The sequence below is a fragment of the Schistocerca americana genome, chromosome 3 (assembly GCF_021461395.2).
Source record: "Schistocerca americana isolate TAMUIC-IGC-003095 chromosome 3, iqSchAmer2.1, whole genome shotgun sequence".
In the NCBI taxonomy this organism is placed as follows: Eukaryota; Metazoa; Arthropoda; class Insecta; order Orthoptera; family Acrididae; genus Schistocerca; species Schistocerca americana.
The window spans coordinates 596,526,808-596,553,902 of NC_060121.1; the positions used below are offsets into that span (position 1 = coordinate 596,526,808).

The following is a 27,095-nucleotide window of genomic DNA, read 5'->3' on the forward strand; positions in this document are numbered from 1 at the left end:
GGTAGGACTGGACCAAGTGACACATCAGGCAATCACCATTGATAGTTGCACTGAACATTTATTTGGCACATTTAAACAAGACAATAACAAATAAAACCATCAACACATTTTTAAATTTATCATTTAGGTGAGAGCAAGTTACTTCAAAATTTAAACGTTCATAAACCACGGCACTTATGGCCTATTACACATTTAGTGAAATGAGTTAAAAATTATTTACTCAAAAACTATCATCAACCTGAAGAACAATTTACTAAAATTTAACGAGGAAATGTAGTCCTTCATTACTGCAGTGATTGGTATCACCAAAGTAATTCCGAGTACAGGCAACAACAAATCAGATACCATGGCACACAAACATGTTACTTAAATGGCAGGCACCCAACAATGTAGGATATAAAACATAAAATCTCATGTGACCTAGCAATCTCATGGGATAGAACAACTATGCCCAGAAGCGGACACCCACCCACTCAGCTGTTTCCAATACAGGCTCGGCATGGAACCCCAAACGGGAGAAGCAACGGTCATGAATAGGCATGAAAAATCCCAGAACGAGTGGGTATCTACAACAGACTGACATCTGCCTTAAGTAACTAGAAACACAGTAATTCATCACAGCACATCATCTGTAGAATTAATCAACTTATTAACGAACATCAGCTAAGCAATACAAATCTATTATCTCATCTGTGTAAGGCCAATTATACATTAAGCCGCGAGCAGACTAGATACATGGCTAGCCGACACGCGTGGGCAAAGGGGGCAGAAAATACACAACAGCACAAGCAGGATGCAACCCAGGACCCCACACCCACTACCAAGACAAACAGCAGAAGTCCCAATAAAACGAAATCAAATGCAAGTAACTAGCGTGCTGGCGAACGGTATATCGAGACCGGTCTCCCCCCAGTATATCGGGAATGCCCCTCCCCCGACACAAAGCGACTTACAGAAAAGCCACAGCACAGGCAAGGCCCTTACCCTCTTGTTCAATGAAGCCAGCTGCCTCAGATCCCGGTGCCAGGAGACATGCAGGAAGCGAAATATACCAACAGCTTCCCAGTAATGCGACTGCTTCCACACTGGCTACATTTGCTATGGTGCCGCCACCCGGATAAAACAGCCCCTTTTAGACGTGCTCTCCTTGCTGCCTCGCACGGCACCTGTACTATCCGTAGACTTCCCAAACGACATTACTGCTAGAATCAGTTTCAAACTATTTAAACTCACAATAACAACTGGCCTCTAAGTAACTTGTAAGAATTTATAAAACTACTCATTTAGAGTTAGACACGTGTCTCTCAGACACACTATCACTTCACATAGAAACGTACCAGTAATATTATTGCAATTTGTAACAAAATATATCCAGGGGAAATTTTATCCTTGTATATCCATAGCAATTGGCCAGTTTAACTCCGTCGTGTGATATAAATACAATTACCAGGCGGCACTTAGACATGGACCAGTCAAACTGTTTTAATGGCAGTTAACACTGACAGTAGCAATCTACAAACAGAATGTATCAGCAATCCAGGCCCTAGTAAATGTTAATCATCACATCACATACAGCTCTCACTATAACCTTGTGTACTAAGCAAGTTGAAATTAACACATTCGAGGACAGACTCAGTAGGAGTAACAACGGCCAGCCAAGAAAATGAATTCAAGAACACTGAACCCAGTAGTTGATTTTGGCCAGAATTCACAGCACAGGCAAGGCCCTTACCCTCTTGTTCAATGAAGCCAGCTGCCTCAGATCCCGGTGCCAGGAGACATGCAGGAAGCGAAATATACCAACAGCTTCCCAGTAACGTGACTGCTTCCACACTGGCTACATTTGCTATGGTGCCGCCACCCGGATAAAACAGCCCCATTTAGACGTGCTCTCCTTGCTGCCTCGCACGGCACCTGTACTATCCGTAGACTTCCCAAACGACATTACTGCTAGGCGTCCCAAAGCAAAAATCCTCTCTACTTGCTAGAGCGTACCCCTTGCTCCCTGATCGGCACTGTTGGTGGCGCCACCACATGCTCTGCGCACACCACCAGAAATATCACCCATACCAGCAGTGGAATATCGCTGATCGAGCCACACGGCTCTCCAAGATTGTACAGGACATCCCCAGTAACATTTGGCAGAAGCTTTCAATACAGATTTCTCTTCATTTTCAGAAAATATTGACTGAGCTCCTGGCTTTTTCACATATTTTCCATGGCACTTATTGCAAACTTATTATTATTTCTTTCAAAAGCCACATATACAGGGTCATATGACCTTCTGCAACAGCTATTAAAGCTTGCTCCAACACTTCCTCATTATAATTGCAATAGGCAAGAGCACCTAAATGCTTTGTTCTTGGCATAGCATAGGAAAAAGAAGTCAAAACTGAAAATATATTGATAGTTTATGTTGAAAATGATAAAAACAGCCAAATTGTTAGGTCTGGGGGTGAGACTGATCAATGATCAAAGAACCCCAAGCCTATGATCAGTGACACCACATAAAAAGAAATTATCAATGAATGAAATGCTTGAGGAGGTTAGAATACATAACAAGACTTCTTACTCAAGCTAATTAACACACAGCATCATAAACTATCATTTTTTCTAACCCCCTTCATATCCAGTGTGGTACACTCTAAGCTATTTAAGCCTTTGAAATAATAAAAATGCAATACTCAAAGTTTTTTATGAAATTCTCCGACACTGATCCTTTTGCACATGCTGCCAACGCAAAAAACAAAATCATACAGTTGCACTCAGAAATGAAGTAATTCCTCATTTTACAAATTATAAGATTTTTATCCGTTACCCCATGAATCAAAGTAACCCCATTCCATGGTACGCAGACTCCTACACGAGACAGCTACGCCACTATGGGAAAATTTATCAGCAGACCTGCATCAACTCCCAATGTTTGATTATTACCAGAACAGTTTAGTCATGGAACATCAACAAGTAAGGGTAAAAATGGTATCACACATACATTACTATCATGTCTGTAGCAACCTCATTACATTGCGTTAAGTTCCAAATTTCTCTCACTGAATGAAAAACATACATCACTACCTTTAATTGATTATGCTTAACTCCCAGTAAAATACTGCATTATCATCACAAATCTGAGCAGAGAAAAATTCTCATCATCATATTCATAGCAAGAAATATCCAACAGTTACAGGAAATCAGATCAGATTCATGGAAACTTTAACTACTTTTAAGAAAAATATTTGGTAAAATTTACCAAAATTTAGCCATTTTTCTCTGTCTAAAGAATTTCTACAAAGGATAAAAACATCCAAACTGATCTCTTTGAACGCTGCACCTTCTGTTTACTACTCCACTCATCTGAACATTACACCACTTTCTGGTGGACATCCCCTCCATATCTGAAGTTGTTTCACCTTATCCCTTTGTGTAACTTTCAATTGTAGTGCTGGTTTCTCACTGTGAAGGTTGGGATTGTATTGCACTATTGGACCTTCAGTAAATCCACAGCACAGTTGCCATGACATCTTGCAGACAGGCGTGATCACATATTTGTCAGACCCGTTCATCAACATTTTGTTTTTTGTGATGATTCTGGTGCAATATATTATGGTTATTATTGACAGTGTCTCATAATTAGTCTTCTTCACAAAATGTAGCCTCTGCCAGGTCACTCTAATAATTTGAAAGAACCTGAAGAGACTGGTTATTTTTATCAAGTTCTCAGAGTAGTTGAACTGAACTTTGCATTTGGAAAAAATGAGTAATGAAGTTTTTGATAACAGTGATAATGATCCAGATTATGTGAAAGAAAGTGATGATGATATTAATTCAAAACAGGAAGAGGATGATGGTGATGCGATGGAGGACATACAAACAGGTGAAGATGATCCGAGTAATTCCCATTTTTATGATAGGGGAAACTGCTTCAAATGGAGAAAGCCACAATCACCAACTAATATCAGAACAAGACAATGTAACACAGTGTTGCAGATTCCTGGTCTGTGATTTAGGGCTAATGCCTCGGGTAGCAGTCCAAATGTAGGATAAGTATGGGGTCTACTTTTACCTCAAGAGATTTTAGACAAGATTCAGTAGCATCAAAGAATAAAATTGGTAAATTACTGTCAAAAGAACATATGTTTTGTCACATGATATTGATGTTCTTGAACTTAAAGTTTTTATAAGTGTAGGTCTACTCATAATCACAGCAATCTCCAAATATGGCAATGAATCCATTGATAATCTTTTCCCAGTTGGTGGAACGAGATGTATCATTTTTCACAGTACTATGAGAAATACATTCTGTTCATATCTACAACTCTTCTGTTTGAAAATACAGCTGACAGGGCAGAAAGGGAAAAAGATGTGACTGCCACATGTCAAACATTTTTAACAGATTTATTGTGAACTGTCAATAGTATTACTCTCCGCCCTGTAGTATGTGAATTAATGAAATGCTTTTGCCTTTCCTCTCTCGATGAAGATTTCAGGTGTACCTCCCGAAGAAAACTCATGAAATATAGGTTAGAGACTGTGTGTAAGAACGGCAACAGAACCTAGTATTTATATAACACCTGCAGTGTGGCCTCTAAAAGCTTTTGAAGTTAACATCAAAATGTGAATTTATCCTTGAAATTTTCCAGCAAATTTGTTTCTGATTCTGGGTCATTTAAGAAGGACTGATATAACATAGAACTAATGTTTAAAAGTTTTATTGCAGGAAGCTCTTGCAGATCCACCCACCTTATGTAATTTATAGTGACGTTCAGACTCATGCCTCAGAATCAGTTCAGCAATCCTTTCACCAATAGAAACTTACTAAATGAACTCTCACTCACAGCGGTACCTTCATCTTCTCACAACTAAGTTGTCGATTTTTCCATCTGTTCTCCATCTCTCACCGTGATTTTATAAGCCAGGGGGGCGGATCATGATCACATTGTGATCATCTACAGCAAACTCACCATCTCCACCATAAATAGCTGGGCCAGACAAATGAAAATGTCATGAAGCTTACTGGGGAAGGCCATTCAACAAGTGTAGATGATTGATTTCCCTATCCACTTCACTGGCTGTATGGCATACAACTTATCTGCTGATGCCTCTGTAGAGAGCAGCTTCTAAAACCATTCCAAGGAAAAGTGTTTACCCTTGCAACGTGTGGCCTATGATATAGTAGAACCTGGCTTGTTGTTGTGTCAGGCTACTGTTTTAAGGAAAGCAACATGATGAAAATTTGTACTGAAGCCCACATAGCAATTACAAAACCTCAACAAAACGAGTCCAATAATCCCTTAAACAGTACAACATGACAGGTGTGGAAACCCTCAATTACCACATTCAGCCTCAGTACTATTATTACTATACTGCAGAAAGTTATGAGGTACAGTAACACGAAATGTGTCTTGTATTGCCGCTTGCATCTAAGTTTACCGGTGCCGCAAGAAGGCACGTCAGTCTTATTGGGCTTGGACAGCAGAGCTGCAGGGTCTGAGCCATAAGAGTCACTTTATTAGCACAATCTCCAAAAAATTCAATGTAGACTCCTCTGTCAAGAGATGCAATCATCTGCCTAGCATCCCATAAGGAAGTTTGTCACTTAGTCTTTAAACGTGAAGACCCATCCTTGGACGAAGTTTTACACATTTCTCAGTCCTCTGAAGTCTCTCACGCTGCGGGCCACCAAACTGAAGCATGGGCCAATGTCAACATTGTTGATACTAAACCACTTTGGCATATAGCAACAAGCTCGCCAAATGAAGAGGAAGTAGATGCAATTCAAGCCAGGAAATCTTGCCACAACGGACAAATTCGTCAGTAACAAGGACACCGCATGGCACTTTTGTCATGCTCCTCTTACTTTGTGTAGCATGAGAGAGTCGCATGGCCTAGGTGGTGGGCATCATATCGCAAGTGTCACAAGAAAAGCCACATTGCATTCAGTCTGTCGTTCAAGGCCATCCTCAGAACAAGTGGATGTTGATGTTCATTCTATTTCATAATTGCAGGTCAGAACAAGCTCTTCATTGAAAAAATCATTATGGCTACAAGTGGACACTGGAGCAGTTATTTCATTTCTCAACACTCAAATGTATGCAAGGCTAGGCCCCTCACCCTTGGCCCCGGTCATATTCCATCTGGTAAGAAATAGCTTACTCCTGTTTTTGATCAATTTACTGCCACCACAGCTTGCAAATGTGTAATTAATCCTATCACATACGGTTGTTAACGACCCTCATATTGAAAATTTTTTTTGGTTAGATGCTTTTGAATATTCTATTACTGACATTGTGCATATTTTATCACATCAGGTTCCTTATTGCAACCAAGACTCATTGTGTTCTGAATTTTTGGATTTGTTTCCGATGAATTAGGGCGCATGAACAACTTCACAGAATGTATCACACGTAAACCTTTGGCTCGGCTGCATTTTCTCCAGGCATGGACCATACCTGTGATGAACAAGTTAACTCTGAATTGGATCAGATGATGTCACTAGAAGTTATCTGACCAATTTCAACACATGAATGGGCTATACCACTAGTTATTGTAAAATATAGCATCCTATCAGCTCCAACTTTGTGAGGCTTTAAGGTTACCGTAAATGCACTGTCTGTTATTGACACATACCCTCTGCCTTGAGCTGATTAAGTACTTGTAAAATCAGCAAGGGGGCAATTCTTTCTTAAGATTGCCTTAGCTGAGGCCTACCTGCAGGTTCCATTAGATGATGCAATGAAACACTCGCTTGTAATTAACTAACCTTTGGTCTTTATCACTATCAGCATTTAATATTTAGAGTAGCTAGTGCCCCAGCTATCTATCAACACTTTTTGAGGCACGTTATGTGAAATGTTTCTTGCTGCATCAGCTACCTGATGATATCACAGTAAGAGGCACTTGGAAGAATACTACGTAACCTCCTTTCTCTCTTCACTGTTTTGCAAACCGCAGGCCTTCATTGTAGTCTTACTAAGTCACAATTTTTTCAACCCTCTATTACGTATTTCGATCATGAAATTTCTTGGCAATGAGTTCAACCCCTGAAACAGAATGTTGCCACCCTTAAGGCTTTGCCTCATTCAACCAGTTCCTTGATAAAATAACATACACACAGGTTTACTCCAGGTGCAGCCACTCTGGTTCACCCTCTGCACCAGTTGCTTCATACAAAGTTCCTTTCAAGTGGTCAATAGCCTGCAAGCAAGCATTTGTAAAACTTAAAAACAAATTACACTCTACACCTTGCTTTGTGACCTTCCAAGAAAACATTCAATATGAACTGATGCCACTCAACATGAACTGATGCCATGAATCCTGCAGGGCTGTCCATAAATCCATAAGAGTATGAGGGGGTGGAGATCTCTTCTGAACAACATGTTGTAAGGCATCACAGATATGCCCAATAAGGTTCATGTCTGGGGAGTTTGGTGGCCAGCAGAAGTGTTTAAACTCATAAGAATGTTCCTGGAGCCACTCTGTAGCATTCCTGGATGTGTGGGGTGTAGCATTGCCTTGCTGGAATTGATCAAGTTTCTCAGAATGCACAAAGGACATGAATGGATGCTGTTGATCTGACACGATGCTTACGTACATGTCACCTATCAGAATCACATCTAGACATATCAGGGGTCCCAATCACTCCAACTGCACACGCCCCAGACGATTACAGAGCCTCCAACAACTTGAAAAGTCCCCTGCTGACATAGCTCAGCAATACTATTCGCAGGTGGAAAAAGAAATCCTTGAAATAGCTTATGCTTTAAAGTTTCATGTATTCTTCAAGGTGTATACGTGGACAAGGAAAAAAAATTCCCGGGATTTTCTCCCGGATGAAAACACACTTTTTCCGCGTTATTAAGTGACAGTATATTTCCCCTCGGAACTGTAAAACTTATCAATCCTTTTGAATGGTTATGTTTTTATATACGGGCGTATAATTTCTCGGCACTTTAGAAAACGAAACTCAGGGAAGAAAACCCCTTTTGATGTGCAGCAACATGTACACTGCATATTTTCATGTTACGAAAGTTGTTGTTGTTGTGGTCTTCTGTCCTGAGACTGGTTTGATGCAGCTCTCCATGCTACTCTATCCTGTGCAAGCTGCTTCATCTTCCAGTACGTACTGCAGCCTACATCCTTCTGAACCTGCTTAGTGTATTCTTTTCTTGGTCTCCCTCTACGATTTTTACCCTCCACACTGCCCTCCAATACTAAATTGATGATCCCTTGATGCCTCAGAACATGTCCTACCAACAGATCCCTTCTTCTAGTCAAGTTGTGCCACAAACTCCTCTTCTCCCCAATTCTATTCAATACCTCCTCATTAGTTATGTGATCTACCCATCTAATCTTCCGCATTCTTCTGTAGCACCACATATCGAAAGCTTCTATTCTCTTCTTGTCCAAACTATTTATCATCCATGTTTCACTTCCATACATGGCTACACTCCATACAAATACTTTCAGAAACGACTTCCTGACACTTATAAATTAGAATTCCACCAAATACCGCATGTTACTTTCCGAACCATTGTAATCGAGATTGCGATGCGCTTTTGTAAGCTAGTCATAGCTCATGTCACGTGTTCTCGCCAGCCAATGACGTGGATATTCAGATCCCAGGACACGTGATGTAGTCAGCTAATAGTAACATCAAAAATAGCGCGGATACACAAACAGGAAAAGTTAATGTTTTAAATTAATATACATACTGTTGCTACAAGATAAGCTACGCTTTCACACATAATTTTGGTCTCTAAGGTTAATAAGCTGCCGGAGAAGCTAAGCTTTCACATATAATGTTGATATTTTTTGTGCGTGTTGCACTTTAAGATAGATCACACAAATGTGCCAGGAAAAGTTTTAGCCGAGTCCACTGACTTGTCCTCAAAGGTTTCTACAAATAAATTAGCTACTGCAGAGGAGAGAGAGCTTCCCGTGCCACTACATCAATTTGCTTATAAAAACGACATGAATGTCTCATCTTCTGGGCTCGAAATACTTCTAAATGGCTCGTCATCAAACGCTCTGTGATTTAAGAAATTCATCGTACACTCTCGCACATAGTTCAACTTGCGTCAAAGGAAATTTACTTTGAAAGTAACGCTTTTCAAATCACCATTCCCAATATTTTCCCGCGGCCAGTTAGAAATAGGTTCGTTTCAGTAGTTGTCAGAGCGCCACCGTCAGAGGCGCCACCGCACTTTGGCAGCTGTTATGACGCAGGAAACCCTCATGTTCGTACGTGTAAAACATTAAAAGATCTTACATTATGTCATAAAAGAAACAAGACATCAGAGGTTACTCCAAGAGCATCGGAATTTCGTGAACCATACTAAAATGGCACATATAAAGTGCATACTTAAAGAGCACATTCGTATATCCAGATTCCCAAAAGAGTAATCCTCGACCTGATATTAAGCTTTTCAGTGTGGGTTTCGGGATGTAAATTTTCTTGGAGTACCAGTACTGTATTAACTCATTTTTGATTCTTTATTATGGCATTATGCAATATGTGCTACAAGATGAAAATGTGCGGTAGAAAAGCAGCGAGCAGTTGAAATTAGCCGATAGTATGGAACTAAACACTTCGTTTCAAACACATTGACTGCCTTGTTCTACAAGGCGATTAATGCATGACTGTCAGAAAAGTGGAAATAAAATAAAATCTGAAATTAATAACATATATTAACCTTTCGTAATCATGTGAATGTATTTTAATTCACTTGATAGCTCCTGGCCACAGAAATCCGTTTTGTTTTCATTTGACGTAAGAACAGTAAACGATGAGGAAACATCAAAATCACTAAATGTAAACACGGGTCACGTGGAGACTACACACTTTCCCATTGTAACTCAGACTACTCTGCGCATCAGCCCCGGATCTACGATATTTCCGGATCGGGGCAATACTAAGATAGTGCCCCCCCCCCCCCCCTTGCCCTAAGATGTTCATTTTGTAGCGCACATCTTTCTGAAGAGTCTGATACATAAAACATATATGAGCGAGGAAATGTAAGACACGTTATTTGGTCTTAAGTGTGCCATTCTTCTATCTCACGTCACTGTATTTCGCTCCGTGGAATTGAAACTTGTATATTTTGTACTGGATACCATCAAACTATAATCAGGGCAGCGTAAATTAAAATGTCCTGTGGTGCCTCTCTTGCTCCCAGTCGCTCTTGCCCCTCTTTAAAAAAAAAAATTCGCAATTAATAAATGGCTCTCAACACTATGGGACTTAGGGACCGATGACCGTAGCAGTCTGGTCCCTTTAATCCCACAAACCAACCAACCACTATGGGACTTAACTGCTGAGGTCATCAGTCCCGTAGAACTTAGAACTATTTAAACCTAACTAACCTAAGGACATCACACACATCCATGCCCGAAGCAGGATTCGAAACTGCGACCGTAACGGTCGCAGGGTTCCAGACTGTAGCGCCTAGAACCGCACGGTCACTCCAGGTGGCCGCAATTAATACTGGATGGGATTATTTGTAATCGGTAGAACAAGAACTCTTCAGTAAATTTGCACTCTTTATTGCCAGTTAGCTAAAAACTTTAAGTTTTGGGTAACATAAAATTAAATATAGTATACATAAAACCAGTAAAGACAAGAGACAAGCAAGACAGTACACATTTCTACAACCCTTAGCTCCTAGCATTGTTTACTCTCTAATCTTGCTACAGCTTTACACGGAGTGCTTTCCTTTCTGGGAAAGAACCTATTACCTCATCAAAGTTCGTCAAAGGTTTAGCTACATGAAAAATCGAAATATCGTTGTCTAATACTGCGTAAGCTGTTAATACAAATAGTACCCAAGACTTATGTGGTTTCTCGATCTGATTACGTCTATTTTGTCACTGTTTGCTAGATAAAACAAAATAGGCCTTTCTAACACTGCAGAAATATAGCACAAACCAAATAAACGAGACTGTTTTGGTACAAATGGTCATTTTTATAACACAACAGAATATAATTCACGAAGACCAACATAAAATGCCTATTAGGCCTACTACAAGCAAAAAGCTTTATGTTAGAAAATAGTTTCATATTTCATTCATATGCTCCAGTTTTTCTAGCATGAGATCGAAAAGTAGTAGTACGAGATTTTTATATAAATTTGGAATCGTCATATTCTTCCCTAATTTGTGTGATGTCCCCGCTTCTTCTTCTTCCTCGTTCTAACAAACAATTTTGTCATGACTATTCGTGCCTTTGTCAAAACTTTCTAGCCGATTAACTTCACTAACCCCGCCAGAATCACCGGTTTAGTTATCCCTGATTATTCTCCGGTTATGCGTTGTTATTTTCGTACAAACTATTTTCCGCGCTACTTCCAGAATAGAACTTACGCGGCTGCTAGACGGGAACTATAAAACTGGCAGTTACTAGTGTAGCGATCTGGCCAAAAATTTTCTGACAAAATTTCATTTTCTTGGATACACCGAGAAGATAATACGTAATCTTTCTTACCTGTTATTTCTGTTAGTCGTTTATTTCCACTCTGGTGCCGGCCGGTGTGGACGAGGGGCTCTAGGCGCTCCAGTCTGGAACCGCGCGACCGCTACGGTCGCAGATTCGAATCCTGCCTAAGGCATGGATGTGTGTGATGTCCTTAGGTTAGTTATGTTTTAAGTTCTAGGGGACTGATGACCTCAGATGTTAAGTCCCATAGTGCTCAGAGCCATTTCCATTCCCACTCTGGTACTCTGACTATGGATTTCCCTCGTAATTATAACAACGCTGATCATTTGCAAACCCAATCAACAATATAATCAGACAGCGATTGGCTTTACTCCGCTCAGCACGTACAGCCCGGTCCCCTTCTGCCTGCAGGAAAGTTTATTTCTAGATGCGACGAGGATTCCCCTGACAGACATCACGTATACTATGCACGCATTCAAAAAACAACCTATGATTCATTCAGAAATCAACTTATGAGTGTGTTCAAAAACCAACAGGGATGTGTTTCAAAATCATAGAGTAATCGATAGACCAACGTGCACTGGATGCTAAGCGCATTGTGAAACAAGGTTTTTTTCTCCTTAAGAATATGAATTTGGTGACCCCCCCCCCCCCCCCGCGCAATTGTCACCCGTGTCAGATACCTCGGTTTGCCCCCCACCCCCGCAGATCCGCGCCTGCTGCGGATGCGTGAATCTAACAGCTTGGGCGCGGCAGTAAAAATTTTCCATGTTGCATCTAGCTGCTTGCTGCGATTGCTTACACAGCCAACAGCCACATTTCTGTAGCCAGTAGGGGGAGGTACAACTCATACGCCACTAAACTGCGCATGCGCATGAGCCCGCTCGTTAACTGCTGGAACGAATCTAATGTAAACATTGTGACGTCACGCTCATCGGAGGCAATTTGTTGTTATGAAGCATTGCATAGTCTTCCTAAAGCCTTGACACATTTTGCTGTTGGCAAACAGCTTGTATGAGCACTGTGATTTGTTGTTGTATATCGCACATTTCATATGCAATTTATGTTTTATTTTCATATTTTTTCTCGTTCTATTGTTGCAGTATTATTCTGCAGTAGCAGGATACAGTAATATCCTTTGTTGGACTATCGATTCTTACCAGTCAAAATTGCAAAAATTTAACAGAAAACTAAAACAACCAAAAATTCCCGGAATTCTAAAAAATTCCCGGGTTTTTCCCGAATTTCTCCCGCATGAAAAAATCCCCGGTTTTTTCCCGGATCTCCCGGTTGTCTCCGGTCGTTTACACCCTGATTCTTATAAGGTAAAAAATTCCACTTACTCGCAGGTCAAAATTCTTTAGTTTCCTTGTTCCGCCCTTCAGCCGCTTTACCTAACAAAGCCTCTCATCATCTTCAATATTGGACATTATTTTTGTCAAGGTATAATTACGAGGTCCATTTCCACCCTATGCTGCAGCACTGCCGATGGGGCCCAATCCCCTGTTTGATCAGGGAAGCAATGTTGTTTCCAACTTGAAGCAGAAAGTAGGCAGACTGTTGATGGTTTCCCCATTATGAGCACCAGCATTGCATTTACAGTAGCTCCAGACCAGTGTGCTTAAACAAATTGTGTGCATGATACACCATGCATGGCCTGACCATCCGCTGGATCAGGCAGCCATCCCATTGCAGAATTATGCTTTCTGTTATCTTTCCATTAGATGGTGTCATTATCTTATCGACAGAACAGAGTATTCCCAGTGTTGTGATTCCAGCAACATTGCCTAGGGTTTTCTCAGACTGTTACATCAAGGTCATTGGGAAGCCTCCTGTACTTAAGAAATGGCATGTTGGCACGTTTTCTGGCCAGGCATTGATCACAAGGTGGAGTACCAGGTTGTAGCCTGCTGCCAAGTGTTCAAATTAACAGGTGACACCACACAATGTTTTTCTCCCTTGGCCATTGCCCACACTACCATGGAAAAGCTTGCTTACTGATTTTGCTATACATTCTACAGACACTCTTTAGTTGTTGATTGTTGATCCATTTTCCAAGTCACTTGTGTTGCTCACTGTCTGTCTACTGCAGCACATAAGGCTTACCTTGCACATTGATTATGGACAGTGGTTCTCAATTTTTGGCCCAATCCCTTAAAAACTTTTGTTCATGCAATGGCATTTGCCACATCACAGTGCCTCCCTTTCCTCTCCAATCTAATGGCAGGGCCTAATGTCCAAAATATAAATGCACAAGTATGTCACATAATTTCCAGTGGAGGAGGCTCTTACATTCTCTCTCAGTTCTTACAGAATGACTCCAATCAGGGACAAGAGCCCAGCCGAACTCCCGTATGGCCTGCAACTGCGGACACTGCTCTATCACCTTCTGCTGGACATTCATCCTGCATTTGTACCAACATCATCACAGTTTGCACCCATAACTCCAGTCTTAGCCTGATGGTTCGGCCAACACCTGCTTTGGATTTCCAGGCATCATCCACAGCTGTGTTTTCATGGAATGTACCAAGAAGTACCTCGTACCACGCCACTACAATCAGCTGCTCCCTCAGGTGGGGATAGATGCTTCCCTGTGGTTCATTATGCTAGCGATCCCTCCCACTGACATCGCAGTTTGCTGTGGGCAGCATGCTGTCTTGGGCTGCAAAACCTACCAATGTCATATCCAGGTGTTCCACCAGTGGACCAGCCCCACCTGGCTTGGCTTCTTGATGCTCCTACATAACCACCAGACACTGCAGCTCCCAAGCCCATGGCACTTAGAGAAGAGTCCAACTTCAAAATGAACCCTGCCTACAGGGTGCTGGGTCATCCACCTGCTCTCTTGGAGGAGGGAGAAGACACACCTTTTTGCATTCACACGACTTCTGTCCTTACTCACTGGTACTTGTGGATCAGGAACTGTTGACACCCAGTCCACCCACTCCTGTTGACAACCAGTACACCCGCTCCAGAGAATATGGATGTGTCAACCATAGTTCACCATGGAAAATTAGGCATCTGGTTGCTCTACTCCTTCCCCCCCCCCCCTCACCACCACCACCACCACCACCACCACCACCTCTCCAGAAGGAGGGGTGTGGTAACCCAGACGTTACTGCACATTCGCCATTACTACCATGACGTGTGTCAATATGCGCATTCACTTATGCAGCATGCCATTCAACCACTCTGGACCTCCACCAGAGGCAGCCGAACTTAAGTCTGGCACCTCTATCACCTGCTGCCAATAGCAAGTAGCCCCTGGTGGGCAAATGCTTTTTATATAGCCATGTACCAGCTCTGACTAGCTGTCCTAAACATTTTCTCTAAACTGTATTGTACTTATGCTGTCACACCACAACATAATAAACAATTGGTTTCTGACAACCACATCTTTTACTGTGGTTGGAGTTATAACAGCTACAATGAAGTTAGGTACAGTGGGAATTGGTGAAGTGCAGTGGCAGGAAGCACAGGACTTCTGGTCAAGTCACTGAGGTTATCAACACAAAATCAAACAGGAGTAATGCAGTAGTAGGCCTAACGATGAACAACAAAATAGGTATGCAGATAAGCTACTACGAACACCACAGTTGAAAGCATCATCATAGCCAAGGTGGACATGAAGCCAACACAGTAATAAAAGTTTATACGGCAACAAATGCTGCAGATGAAGGGACTGGAAGAAGTTATGATCTGATAAAGGAAATTATTCACATAGTTAAGGAAGACGAAAATTTAATTTTTTTATAGGTGGCTATAATTTGATGGTATGAAAAGGAAAAGAAGGAAAAAGAAAGGAACATGGACTGGGGGAAGGAATGAAAGGAGCAGCTGCCTGGCAGAATTTTGCCAGAGGATAATTTAATCATTGTTACACTTCTTTTAAGAATTGTGAACTATAGTTTTTTACATGAAAGAAACCTGTGGAGACTGGAAGGTTTCAGATTGATTATATAATGGTAAGTCAGAGATTCTGAAGCCAGATTTTAAATTTTAAGATGCTTGCAGGAGCAGATGTGGACTCAGCTAATTTATTGGTTATGGGCTATAGATTGAAACTAAAGAAAATCCATGGCTGACACAAGAAATGCCAAATTTCATTGACAGAAGGGGAAAAATATAAAAAGGCAACAAATGACACAGGTTAAAGAGAATACAGGTGTCTAAAACATGGTTAAGCCAGAATGTCTCTAGGATAAACATGAGGCTGAGAACCTAGGGAAAAGATAGATACTGACTACAGAAAAATTAAAGAGAACTTTGGAAGAAATAGAAATAGCTGTATGAATATCAAGAGCCCCAATGGCAAACCAGCAGTTTGTTGCTGGTCATTCCCACATAGAAGGCTTCACAGTGTAGGCAGGTCAGTTGGTAAATCACGTGGGTGCTTTCACACATGGCTCTGCCATTGATTGTGTACACCTTTCGGGTTACAGGACTGGAATAGGTGGTGGTGGTGGTGGTGGTGGTGGTGGGAGGGTGCATGGGACAGGTTTCACACTGGGGGCGGTTACAAGGGTAGGAGCCAGAGGGTAGGGAAGGTGGTTTGGGTATTTCATAGGGATGAACCAAGAGGTTATGAAGGTTAGGTGGATGGCAGAACGACACTCTTGGTGGAGTGGGGAGGATTTCATGAAGGATGGATCTCATTTCAGGGCAGGATTTGAGGAAGTCTTATCCCTGCTGGAGAGCCACATTCAGAGTCTGTTCCAGTCCCAGAAAGTATCCTGTCACAAGTGGGGCACTTTTGGGGTGGTTCTGTGGAAGGTTCTAGGTTTGAGGGGATGAGGAGGTGGCTCTGGTTATTTGCTTCTGTACCAGGTCGGGAGGGTAGTTGCAACAAACTGTCCATTTGCATGAACGGACACAGGCAGACAGTGTTTGTTGGTAATGAGGATCACCCTGTGGCTAAACATGCCTTGGTGCACGGCCAGCACATCTTGGCACAGTGTTACACCGTCCGGGTTATCTGGATACTTCCCACTGACATCAACCCATCAGAACTCCGGAGATGGGAACTTGCCCTTCAATATATCCTCTCTTCCCGTTACCCACCAGGCCTCAACCTTCGCTAATTTCGAGTTGCCGCCCCTCGTACATCACTTGTCACTCAACAACATCTTTGCATCTGTACTTCCACCTCGACTGACATCTCTGCCCAAACTCTTTGCCTTTACATATGTCTACTTGTTTCTGTATATGTGCAGATGGATATGTGTGTGTGTGCGCATGCGCGCGTGTATACCTGTCCCTTTTTCCCCCCCTAAGGTAAGTCTTTCCGTTCCCTTAAAACCCATATCCTTTCGTCTTTCCCTCTCCTTCCCTCTTTCCTGATGAAGCAACCGTGGGTTGCGAAAGCTTGAAATTTGTGTGTGTGTTTTCATGATTTTATTGTGTCTATCTACCAGCGCTTTCTCGTTTGGTAAGTCACAGCACCTTTTTTAATATATTTTTCCCGTGTGGAATGTTTCTTTCTATTATATTCATAAGTTTATACCTTTATAGATCAAGAGAATGATTTTAGCAATGTTTACTGCTATTTGAAATTGAGTTTCCATGGATAAAATGCAGGGAGCAAAAATGTTATTTATTATCTGTACAGAAATTATACTGTAGTTATGCTTAATGATGTGAAAGGGAAATCATAGTTAAATAGGAAGAGAGAGAGGGTTGTAGCCTATCAACAATACTATTCAATCTGCACACTGAGCAAGTAAAAACAGAGCATAAATTTGGAGAGAGAGTTAAATTTTGGGGAGAAGAAATAAAAACTATGTGGTCTGCTGATGATGTGATAATTCTGAGACAGCAAAGAAACTTGGAAGAGCAACTGAATGGAAAGGCTTGTGTATTGATGAGAGATAAGAGGAACATGAATAAAAGTAAAATAAGGCTAATGGGATGTAGGCAAATCAGGTGATGCTGGCAGAATTACATTAAGAAACGAGTCACTGGAAGTACTAGATAAGCTTTGTTATTTGAGCAGCCAAATTACCGTTGATAGCCGAAGTAGAGATGATACAAATGCAGACTGACACTAGCAAAAAAAGCATTTCTGAAAAAGAGGAATTTGTTAACATCTAACATCAATTTAAGTGTCAGGATCTCGGTTCCTTGTACAGAAGTGAAATGTGAAAGATATGCAGTCCAGACAAGAGGAGAACAGAAGCCCCAGAAGAATGCCTAAGTTTAGGTAGCTAGACCAAGTAACTATTTAAGAGGTACTGAATAATATTACAGAAAAAGGAAATTTATGACACAACTTGACTAAATGAAGGGATCTGTTGATAGCAGACATCCAGAGTTATGAAGAAATCATCAGTAAGATATCGGATCGGAGTGTGGGTTTGGAGGGATGATAGTAGGTTACCAGGGGTAAATAAAATAACATGTTCAGATGTTTGTAGGTTGCAGTGGTTATGCAGATACGAAGAGACTTGCACAGAAGAGATTAGTCTAAGAGCTGCAAATGACTAATACAATGACAACAACAACAACAACAACAAAGCCACGATCATTTTTTAATAATGTGTCGTATTACTCAGTTTCAATGTACTGTTAAAACGTCCGTGTGTGTGTGTGTGTGTGTGTGTGTGTGTGTGTGTGTGTGTGTGTGTGTGAGCGCGCGCGAGAGAGAGAGCGCGCGCGCTCATGCGTTATGATTATGGAACACAACAATGTGCTGCACCAACCCACTTTCACACAAGACATTCAATAACTTATTTTTTGAAAATTGCACAGTTTCGAGAGGCCTTTGCCATGTCAAATGCTGCACTATTGAAACTTATTTCAAATGGGAATAGGATGTACTTCAGGGACAAAAAAAAATTCTACAGTTTCATTAAAAATTTATTCCTTAATATTTACATTAAAAATATAATTCAGTACAATGTGGAAGCCTAAACTACACAACTCTCTGGCTTCAAAATTACTCTGCAAACTTCTCACACATATAACACACATAAAGCATTAAAAATGTAGCCAACAAACTGGCAATAAGTTTTTAATAAGTATATATTTTTTACATAACATTTCTGTCCTACTGCTAGAACTCATTGCACTGTTGTGCTATCAGAAATTCCTTAACTTACATTTTGATGACTGTTTAGTTTTATCAGCGTCCTATGCAACGTAAAATGTTCTGCTTCTTACAGTTATTTCAGATGGAAATAATTCAAACTTCAGTTGTGAAAAAAGCCTCCACTTTAACTAAAAAAATTTTACTGAACATTAACATCAAAATATATTATAAACTCTGTTCATTACAATGTGAAAATGTCAACTGTATAACAATTTCTTGCTTCAAAATGAATTTATACCCAGCACAGGCACGACCCTCACAAAATATACATAGTAAAATGCAGGTTTCTTTTCTCAGTTACATCTGATCTGAAACAGATTTTGAACGGATTTTTAGATAATTTCACACACCAATAAACAAACAGATTAATGGAATTTGAAGAGACATAAATCCAGTTATATTAACTGATCAAGTGGATACACTTATCAAAATTACAGGCAACTTTATAGCAACGAGTTACATAAAAAGTTGTGCCACAAGTAAAAGCCTTACACACTCCCCCACCCCTCCCCACCCCCACCAAAAAAAAAGGTAGAATACTAACTGAACTGAACAATGAGAGGCCACATCATCTTTCGCCTTTGTGAGAAAATTATTCTGGCATTCACATTCATTTAAGACACTCAAAATCTAAATCACAATTTCTACATGTGAACTGACTTCAAGGCACCTGGTAAAAACTTAGTCAGTTGGTTTGATAGCAACAAAGATTATAAATGAGACTACCTAAAGCTACAAATTTATTAACAGATAAAATGTAAAAAAGAATTGATTAAAATTCATAAAAAAGCAGCTTTCAGTCAAAAATATGGTTTTTAATTCAAGTCTAATGCATTTTGAGCACTTGCAGCCCATCTTCAGATGCTTACATATTTTGACATCATATGCAAATAACAGTTTCTTGTTCATCCTGTTTATAATTTTATTTTAATCTGATCATGAAACAAATGTGAGTAAAATAAGTAACTATCAAAATTTACTTACTGCTTTTATCATGTACAAATAATGGCAAAATAATGTGCTAAGGGCTTAAAAGATAGACATCCAGTGCTCAAAATGCATCCTGCTTTTTTTTTATTGAAGGCTGGTGTTTTCTTTTCCTCTATATCTTACAAATGTAAATCACTCATCACCCTAGCCATTATGGATAAAAATGAATGATAAGTCACTCTTAAGATTACAGGAAAACTTATCATCAAATAAGAGAACAACTTAGAAATCCTCCAAATTACTGATTGATAGAAATCGCAAATGGAAAATAAAATAAACCACCATTTCACCTCTTTCATTTTCCTGTTTATCAATCCTTCAGAAATGAAATTCCAAATGTTTTCTAAAGGGCATTTACTGACCAGTAATACCTTTGCACTTCTGAAGTTAACTTGCCAAAACTGCAACCAAGGCCTTAAAAGGAATCTTGGTTAGTTTTTATGTGACATTTATTGGAGAAATCCTACAGATATTTTTTAATCTGACTATTCATCAACCAAACATACAATTTCAAAAACACTTGTTTACTGTTCACTTCACAATACATGAAAATATACCGAAAAGAAATTGATCAGGAAACCTTCAGTAGGCACGTGTTTAGTTACAAAGTGTTTTAGCAAACTTTACTACCATTTAACACTGAGCATGAGTTTCGAATTCTGTGACTTGTCCCAGTTGGTTGGTTGGTTGGTTGATTTGTTTGTTTGTTTGTTTGTTTACAGGCGGGAGAAGGGACCAAACTACGAGGTCATCAGTCCCTTGTTCCTAATAAAACAATGCCACAAGTGTGAGAATAAAACGGACAAAACATATAACACAAAACAGAAAGAACGGAAAAGCCACAACAACAAAGGGAAGGCAACAAACACTAAAAGGAACGAAAGAGGAGAAGAAAACAATAGAGAGACACTAGAAACACAAGAGATGAAAGCAAATTACAGCGGCTGGCCAACCACGAGAATAAAAAGGGAAGAAAGCCAGCAACTCTGCAACACATTGAAACCTCCACCCTAAAAGCACTAGGGACAAAGAACATGCACTAAAACCTACATAGAAGTATAAAACCCACTCTCAAAGATAAAATTTAAAACTAAAGCTGCTGTGGAGGCATTGTCACCTAACGCCGAAGGCAGTGTGCTGGGAAAGTTAAAAGTCTGCCGCAAAGCGGCTAAAAGTGGGCAGTTCAGCAAGAGGTGGACGACTGTCATTTGGGAGCCACAGCCGACACTGAGGTGGGTCCTCGTGACGGAGTAGGTAACCATGCATTAGCCACGTATGACCAATGCGGAGTTGGCAGAGGGCAACTGATTCCCTGTGAGAGGCCTGCGTGGAAGGATTCCACACATTCAAGGTCTCCTTAATGACATGCAGTTTGTTGTGCGTGCTGTTATGACATTCCGTCCCCCAAAGCTGGAAAACCCTGTGGTGTAAAACAAAACGCACGTCAGCTTCTGAGATGCCTATCTCCAGAAGCGATTTCCGAATCACCTGTTTGGCCAGACTGTCAGCAAGTTCGTTGCCGGGGATTCCAACGTGTCCTGGAGTCCACACAAACACCACAGAATGGCGGGACTGTTACAGGGGATAGCTGGACTCCTGAATGGATGCTACCAGAGGGTGGCCAGGTAGCACTGGTCGATAGCTTGTACGCTGCTCAATGAGTCAGTACACAGGAGAAATGACTCGCCAGGGCATGAGCGGATGTCCTCAAGAGCACGAGATATGGCCGCCAGCTCTGGAGTGAAAACAATGCAGCCAACTGGCAAGGAGTGCTGCTCAATATGGCCTCCATGAACATATGCGAAGCCTACATGACCATCAGCCATTGAGCCATCCGTGTAAACTGCTTCAGAGCCCCGAACACGTCAAGAATCGAGAGAAAGTGACAACGGAGAGCGGCGGGGTTAACAAAGTCCTTAGGGCCATGCAGAAGGTCCTGACGAAGCTGCGGCCAAGGTGTACACCATGGAGGCGCACGTGAACCGACCGCAAGTAGAGGTGGTAAAGGGAAGGACTCCAGTTCGGAGAGAAGAGACCGCACACAAACCACAATCGGTGGTCCTGATCTGGGCCACCGATGCGGGAGATTGACTGACGCGGGCGGGAAAAGGAGATGGCAATTCGGATGCTCAGGGCAACAATGAATGTGTGCCGCATAACTGGCGAGCAGTTGTGCACTTATGATCTGCAGTGGAGGCACACCAGCCTCCACCAGCACACTGGTCATCGGACTCGTCCTACAAGCTCCTGTCGCTAATCGAACCCCACAGTGGTGCACAGGATCGAGTAAATGCAATGCTGGAGGCGCTGCCGAACCATAAACCACACTCCCATTGTCAATTCGGGATTGGACAAGAGCTCTGTAGAGCTGCAGCAGCGTACAGCGATCCGCACCCCAATTGGTGTTGCTCAGGCAACGGAGGTCATTGAGGTGCTGCCAGCACTTCTGCTTAAGCTGATGAAGATGAGGGAGCCAAGTCAACTGAGCATTGAAAACCACTCCTAGGAATTGATATGTCTCAACTACAGTGAGTGGATTGTCATTAAGGTAAATTGCGGGTTATGGATGAACAGTACGACGCCGACAGAAGTGCATGAGAGACGACTTTGCGGCTGAAAACTGGAAGCCGTGGGCTAGAGCCCATGACTGTGCCTTGTGGATGGTTCCCTGGAGGTGTCACTCAGCAACAACAACACTGGAGCAGCAGTACGAAATGCAGAAGTCGTCTGCATACAGAGAAGGTGAGACAGAGAGCCTGACAGCTGCTGCTAGACCTTTAATGGTCACTAAAAATAGAGAGACACTCAATACAGAGCCTTGTGGGACTCCATTCTCCTAGATATGGATGGAACTATGGGAGTCACCGACTTGGACACAGAAAGTACCTAGCGACAGGAAGTTTTGGATAAAAATTGGGAGTGGTCCCCGGAGACCCCACTCATACCATGTCGCAAGGATATGATGTTGGAAACTCATATCGCATGCTTTATGCAAGTCAAAAAAGATGGCAACAGGTGTTGCTGTCTGGAAAAGTCTGTACGGATGGCAGACTCAATGGACACAAGATTATCAATGGTAGAGTGACCCTGGCAGAAGCTGCCCTGACATGGAGCCAGCAAGCCACGTGACTCCAGGACCCAACCAAACCGCCGACATACCATACGTTCCAACAGCTTACAAAGATTGTTGGTGAGGCTGATGGGCTGATAGCTATCCACATCAAGCGGATTTTTACCGGGCTTAAGCACCAGAATGATGGTGCTCTCCCGCCATTGTGATCGAAAGATGCCATCGCACCAGATCCGGTTGAAGATGACGAGAAGATATCACTTTTAGTCAGATGAGAGATGTTTAATCATCTGGCTGTGGGTGCAATCAGGCCCAGGAGCTGTGTCAGGGCAATGTGCAAGGGCACTGAGGAACTCCCACTCTGTAAATGGGGCGTTATAGGATTCACCACAGCATGTAGTGAATGACAGGACGTTCCCTTCCAGCCTCCATTTGAGTGTGCAAAAGGCTGGGGGGGAGGTAATTCTCCAACACAGAGGCTCAAGCAAAGTGCTCAGCAATCGCGTTTGCGTGGTACATAACTCGCCATTTATGTTAACACCGGGGACAGCTGTTGGGGCCTGGTACCTGAAAAGATGTCTGATCTTTGCCCGAACTTGGGAAGGTGACGTGTGGCACCCAACAGTGGAGACGTGTCTCTCCCAACACTCCTCCTTCCGTTGTTTGATAAGGTAGTGAACACGGGCACAGGGCCGTTTTTTTAGGCTATGAGGTGCTCCAGGGAAGGGTGCCACTTATGCCACTGTAGAACTCACCGACACTCCTTAATTGCTTCAGCGACTTCCGGCGACCACCAGAAGAGCGAGGGATCGCGTTTTCTGCTGCAGAAACAATTGTGCTAGTAACCTGCTCAACCATCTCATTGATGTTACCACGTGGGGGAGATTCAGTGGTGAAAGTTCCCCAGTCCGCCATGTTCAAAGCCCATCTGGGCAGGCATTTGTGTACCTGACGCAGGGGCAGTGAGAGGAAGGTAGGGAAGTGGTCACTATCACCCAGCTTGTCATGTACTCTCCAATGGATAGATGGGACAAGTCCAGGGCTGCAAATTGATAAAGCAATGGCCGAGTAACTACCATGAGCCATACTGAAATGTGTGGCAGCCCCAGTATTTAAGAGCAGAGGTCGAATTGCGACAGTAACATTTCGACATCTCTGCCTCGGCCAGTAAGGACGGTACCACACAAGGGGTTATGGGCATTAAAATCTCCCAGAAGTAGGAAAGGTTTAGGGAGTTGATCAATTAGTGCAGCCAATACATTCAGGGGCAGTGCACCATCTGGAGGAAGATATACATTGCAGACAGTTATTTCCTGTGCCGTCCTTGTTCTGACAGCCACAGCTTCAAGAGGGGTTTGAGGGGGCACATGTTCACTACAGACCGAGTTTAGGACATAAATGCAAACTCCACCTGACACTTCATTATAGTCGCTATGGTTCCTGTAATATCCCTAATAGCCGCGGATGGCAAGGGTCCACAATGCTGGTTTCCTGGAGGGCAATGCAGATAGCAGGTGTAAAGCTTAACAGTTGCCGTAGCTCAGCCAGGTCAGCTAGGTCCTCAGCGGATGCCAAAATCTCCATCCCATCCTCAGCCGCAGAGCTTGTAGGTGGTGGTGTGGGTGCCACTGCAATTTCTTTGGTCTTAGGGGTTTTCTTTTTGGATTTCTCTCGCTGCTCCTTGGGTTCCCTGGCCAGGAGGTCTTCACTGGCTAAGTCTCCGGGACTGAGGATGAGCGTTAAGCCCTACAACCAGCTGTTTTTGGGCTCTTCAGCCACTGGCAGATGTCGTCTTTCCCACTAGAAGAAACCCGGGAAGTGAGTGACCCAAGGGACCCCTTCCTACTGAGAGAAGCCGAAGAAGACTTACGCTTCTCCGGCTTAGAAGTGGGGACAGACGCCCCCGACGGTTGGGGAGTGTTGCTCCTGAAAGAGGTGGTGCAGGAGAAACAGGGAGAGAAATGCCCCCCCACCATCAATGGGGCAGGTGTAGTCTTCCGGCTCTGAGAGGTGACCTGGGTTGGCAGCGTAAGACGATGTCATACACACAGGATGCAAGCATTCAAATTTTCTCTTAGCCTCAGTGTAGGTCAGTCAGTCCAGGGTCTTGTACTCCGTGATATTCCTTTCTTTCTGGACAATCCTGCAGTCAGGCGAGCAAGGTGAATGGTGCTCTCCGCAGTTGACACAGATGGGAGGCGGGGCACAGAGAGTATTGGGATGTGATGGGCGTTCACAATCTCGGCATGTGATGCTGGAAGTACAGTGGGAAGACATATGGCCAAACATCCAGCACTTTTTAAAGCTACGCATCGGGGGAGGGATGTAGGGCTTTACATCATCTTGACCTTCTCGGGCAATGTGTCACCGTCAAAGGCCAAGAGGAAGGCACCGGTGGCAACCTGATTATCCTTCGGACCCTGGTGGACACGCCGGATGAAATGTACACCTCGCCACTCTAAATTTATGAGCAGCTCATTGTCAGACTGCAAAAAAAGATCTCTGTGAAATACGATACCCTGGACCATATTTAAGCTCTTATGGGGCGTGATGGTTACAGAAACATCCCACAGCTTGTCACAAGCAAGTAACTCCCGTGACTGGGCAGAGGATGCTGTTTTGATCAAGACTGACCCAGATCTCAGTCTGGACACGCCCTCCACCTCCCCGAACTCTTGCCCTAAGTGCTCAACAAAAAAATTGAGGCTTCATCATCATGAAAGATTCCCCATCAGCTCTCAAACATACAAGGTACCGGGGCGAATAAGATTCACTGCCATCCTTAGCCTGACATTTCTCCCATGGTGTGGCTAGGGAGGGGAACGATTTGGGGTCATACTTCTGTCCGTTGAATTGAGCTCGTGATCGCTTAGAGACTGCTGGTGTTTCACCACCAGCAAGAGATGACGGACCACGCTTCATCGCATGTCATCCACCCTGATGCCACCCACTCCGACCAGGGGCCCTCCCCACAGGTGCCACCTAGCCACAGCAAAGGCCACCTGGCAGGATGGCCATTGCTGGCAGTCCCGATGCTCCAAGGGGAAGGGCATCTACCCCTTGGCATACATGGGGAGTTAACGGCACAGGCAACAGCTGAGCGATCCCTGTGTGGTCAGAGGGCTACAACCAACAGGGTACATGGCGGCCCCACCACAACAGACTGACTACCACACTGGGTATCAAGTGCAAAGAAGACCATGGTCATTGTCAACGCAGAAATCGACACTGCATACTGCATGGTGGAAAACGCACCCAGGAAGGTGTCCTCGCCCAAGAGATGGAGAATGGGCAGGACTGCAATGCGGCGACAAGAAAGTGGGCTAAAGATCTCTATGCACGATGGACACAATGCACCTTTTAAGACGCCCTTCCCCTATTGGCTCGCTCTTCGGGAAAATTTTGAAGAATGGAGGTCAAACCCTAGAGGAGACCATCACATAAGGGGCAAGCGTGTGAAACTCCTTTTAGTCGCCTCGTACGACACGCAGGAATACCTCAGGCCTATTTGAATCCCTAGATCTGCAGGGGGGCTTGTCCCGTTTTTTCCTGAAACAATGAAAGTGCAGTTTATTAGTTTTGAGATAGAGGCCCCTGAATGATTTGCAGATCTTTAAAAATCGATGGTGGGAATGAGAGGAATCTTTTTGCATTTGATTTATTGACATCAGACCTTGGAATTTTATGATATGAGATTTATAGCTGTCACACACTAGTTTAAAGGTATTGCACATTCATTGTTCTGGCATTAGAAGCACCATTTATATAAGGCAAAGTTGATAAAGTGGGTATCACTCCAATTCTATAGCTTCAAAATGTCTGTTACAAAGCAACAAATGAAGATATATTACCAACAACATGCAGTCAACAAACAAACTTAAAAACCCTTTATTCTGTGTAAAGGTCCTTTTCGAATTACTTCAGGGTCCTTTTGAGTGTCCAGGCAATGTGACACACACAGATTCATTATTCAACAGACTGCGTCAATGTTCATGATATAAGTCATCTGTTTCTGACACATTGTGAGCAGATCCTTCAATTTTTATGCAGCAATCTGAATGTTTTCACATATGCCATAGAAATAGACACACATCCAGAATGCTGCTCCTTTCTTTTTGAGGGTACATCAGTACTGTCACCATCAAATTCTGTCTTAAGAAAAAGTTTAATTGCTTTCACAGCGTATTATGTAAAAGTCGTGCATTGATGTTTTGGGAGCTGTCCTCCTAGATGCTTAAACATGAGAAGAGTAGTCTTACAACATACTGTAGACAATGAAAGGATAAAATTCCCCCACAGTTTTTCGTGTGCCCAACCTTCAGGAAGCTGTACTAGCACATACTTTATCTTTGAGTCAACAGAGTCACACTTCATTTCTGTGTGACCTGTTTCAAAAATATCTGATGAACGGAATGCAATTTTAGGTCATTCTCATGCAGCTGACCACCACATACAACTAACACCATCATCACTTATTTGACACACCATGACGTAGCGTAGACACACGTGGCAATTTT

At 42.6% G+C, this 27,095-nt stretch overlaps 1 protein-coding gene across 2 annotated transcripts in view; it reads right to left on the reverse strand.

Moving 5' to 3' along the window:
* Nucleotides 1-18,273: 18,273 nt before the first annotated feature.
* The window catches only part of LOC124607100 (RISC-loading complex subunit tarbp2-like), a 126,997-nt gene continuing 118,175 nt past the window's right edge, over nt 18,274-27,095 (reverse strand). The window contains exon 7 of one of the 2 annotated variants that reach the window (XM_047139294.1): nt 18,274-18,821. In XM_047139294.1, coding sequence (XP_046995250.1) covers nt 18,775-18,821 — 47 coding nt within the window. In that variant the 3' untranslated portion in view covers nt 18,274-18,774. Of the gene's footprint in view, nt 18,827-27,095 lie in introns of both variants that reach the window. The other variant, XM_047139296.1, reaches the window with a different exon arrangement.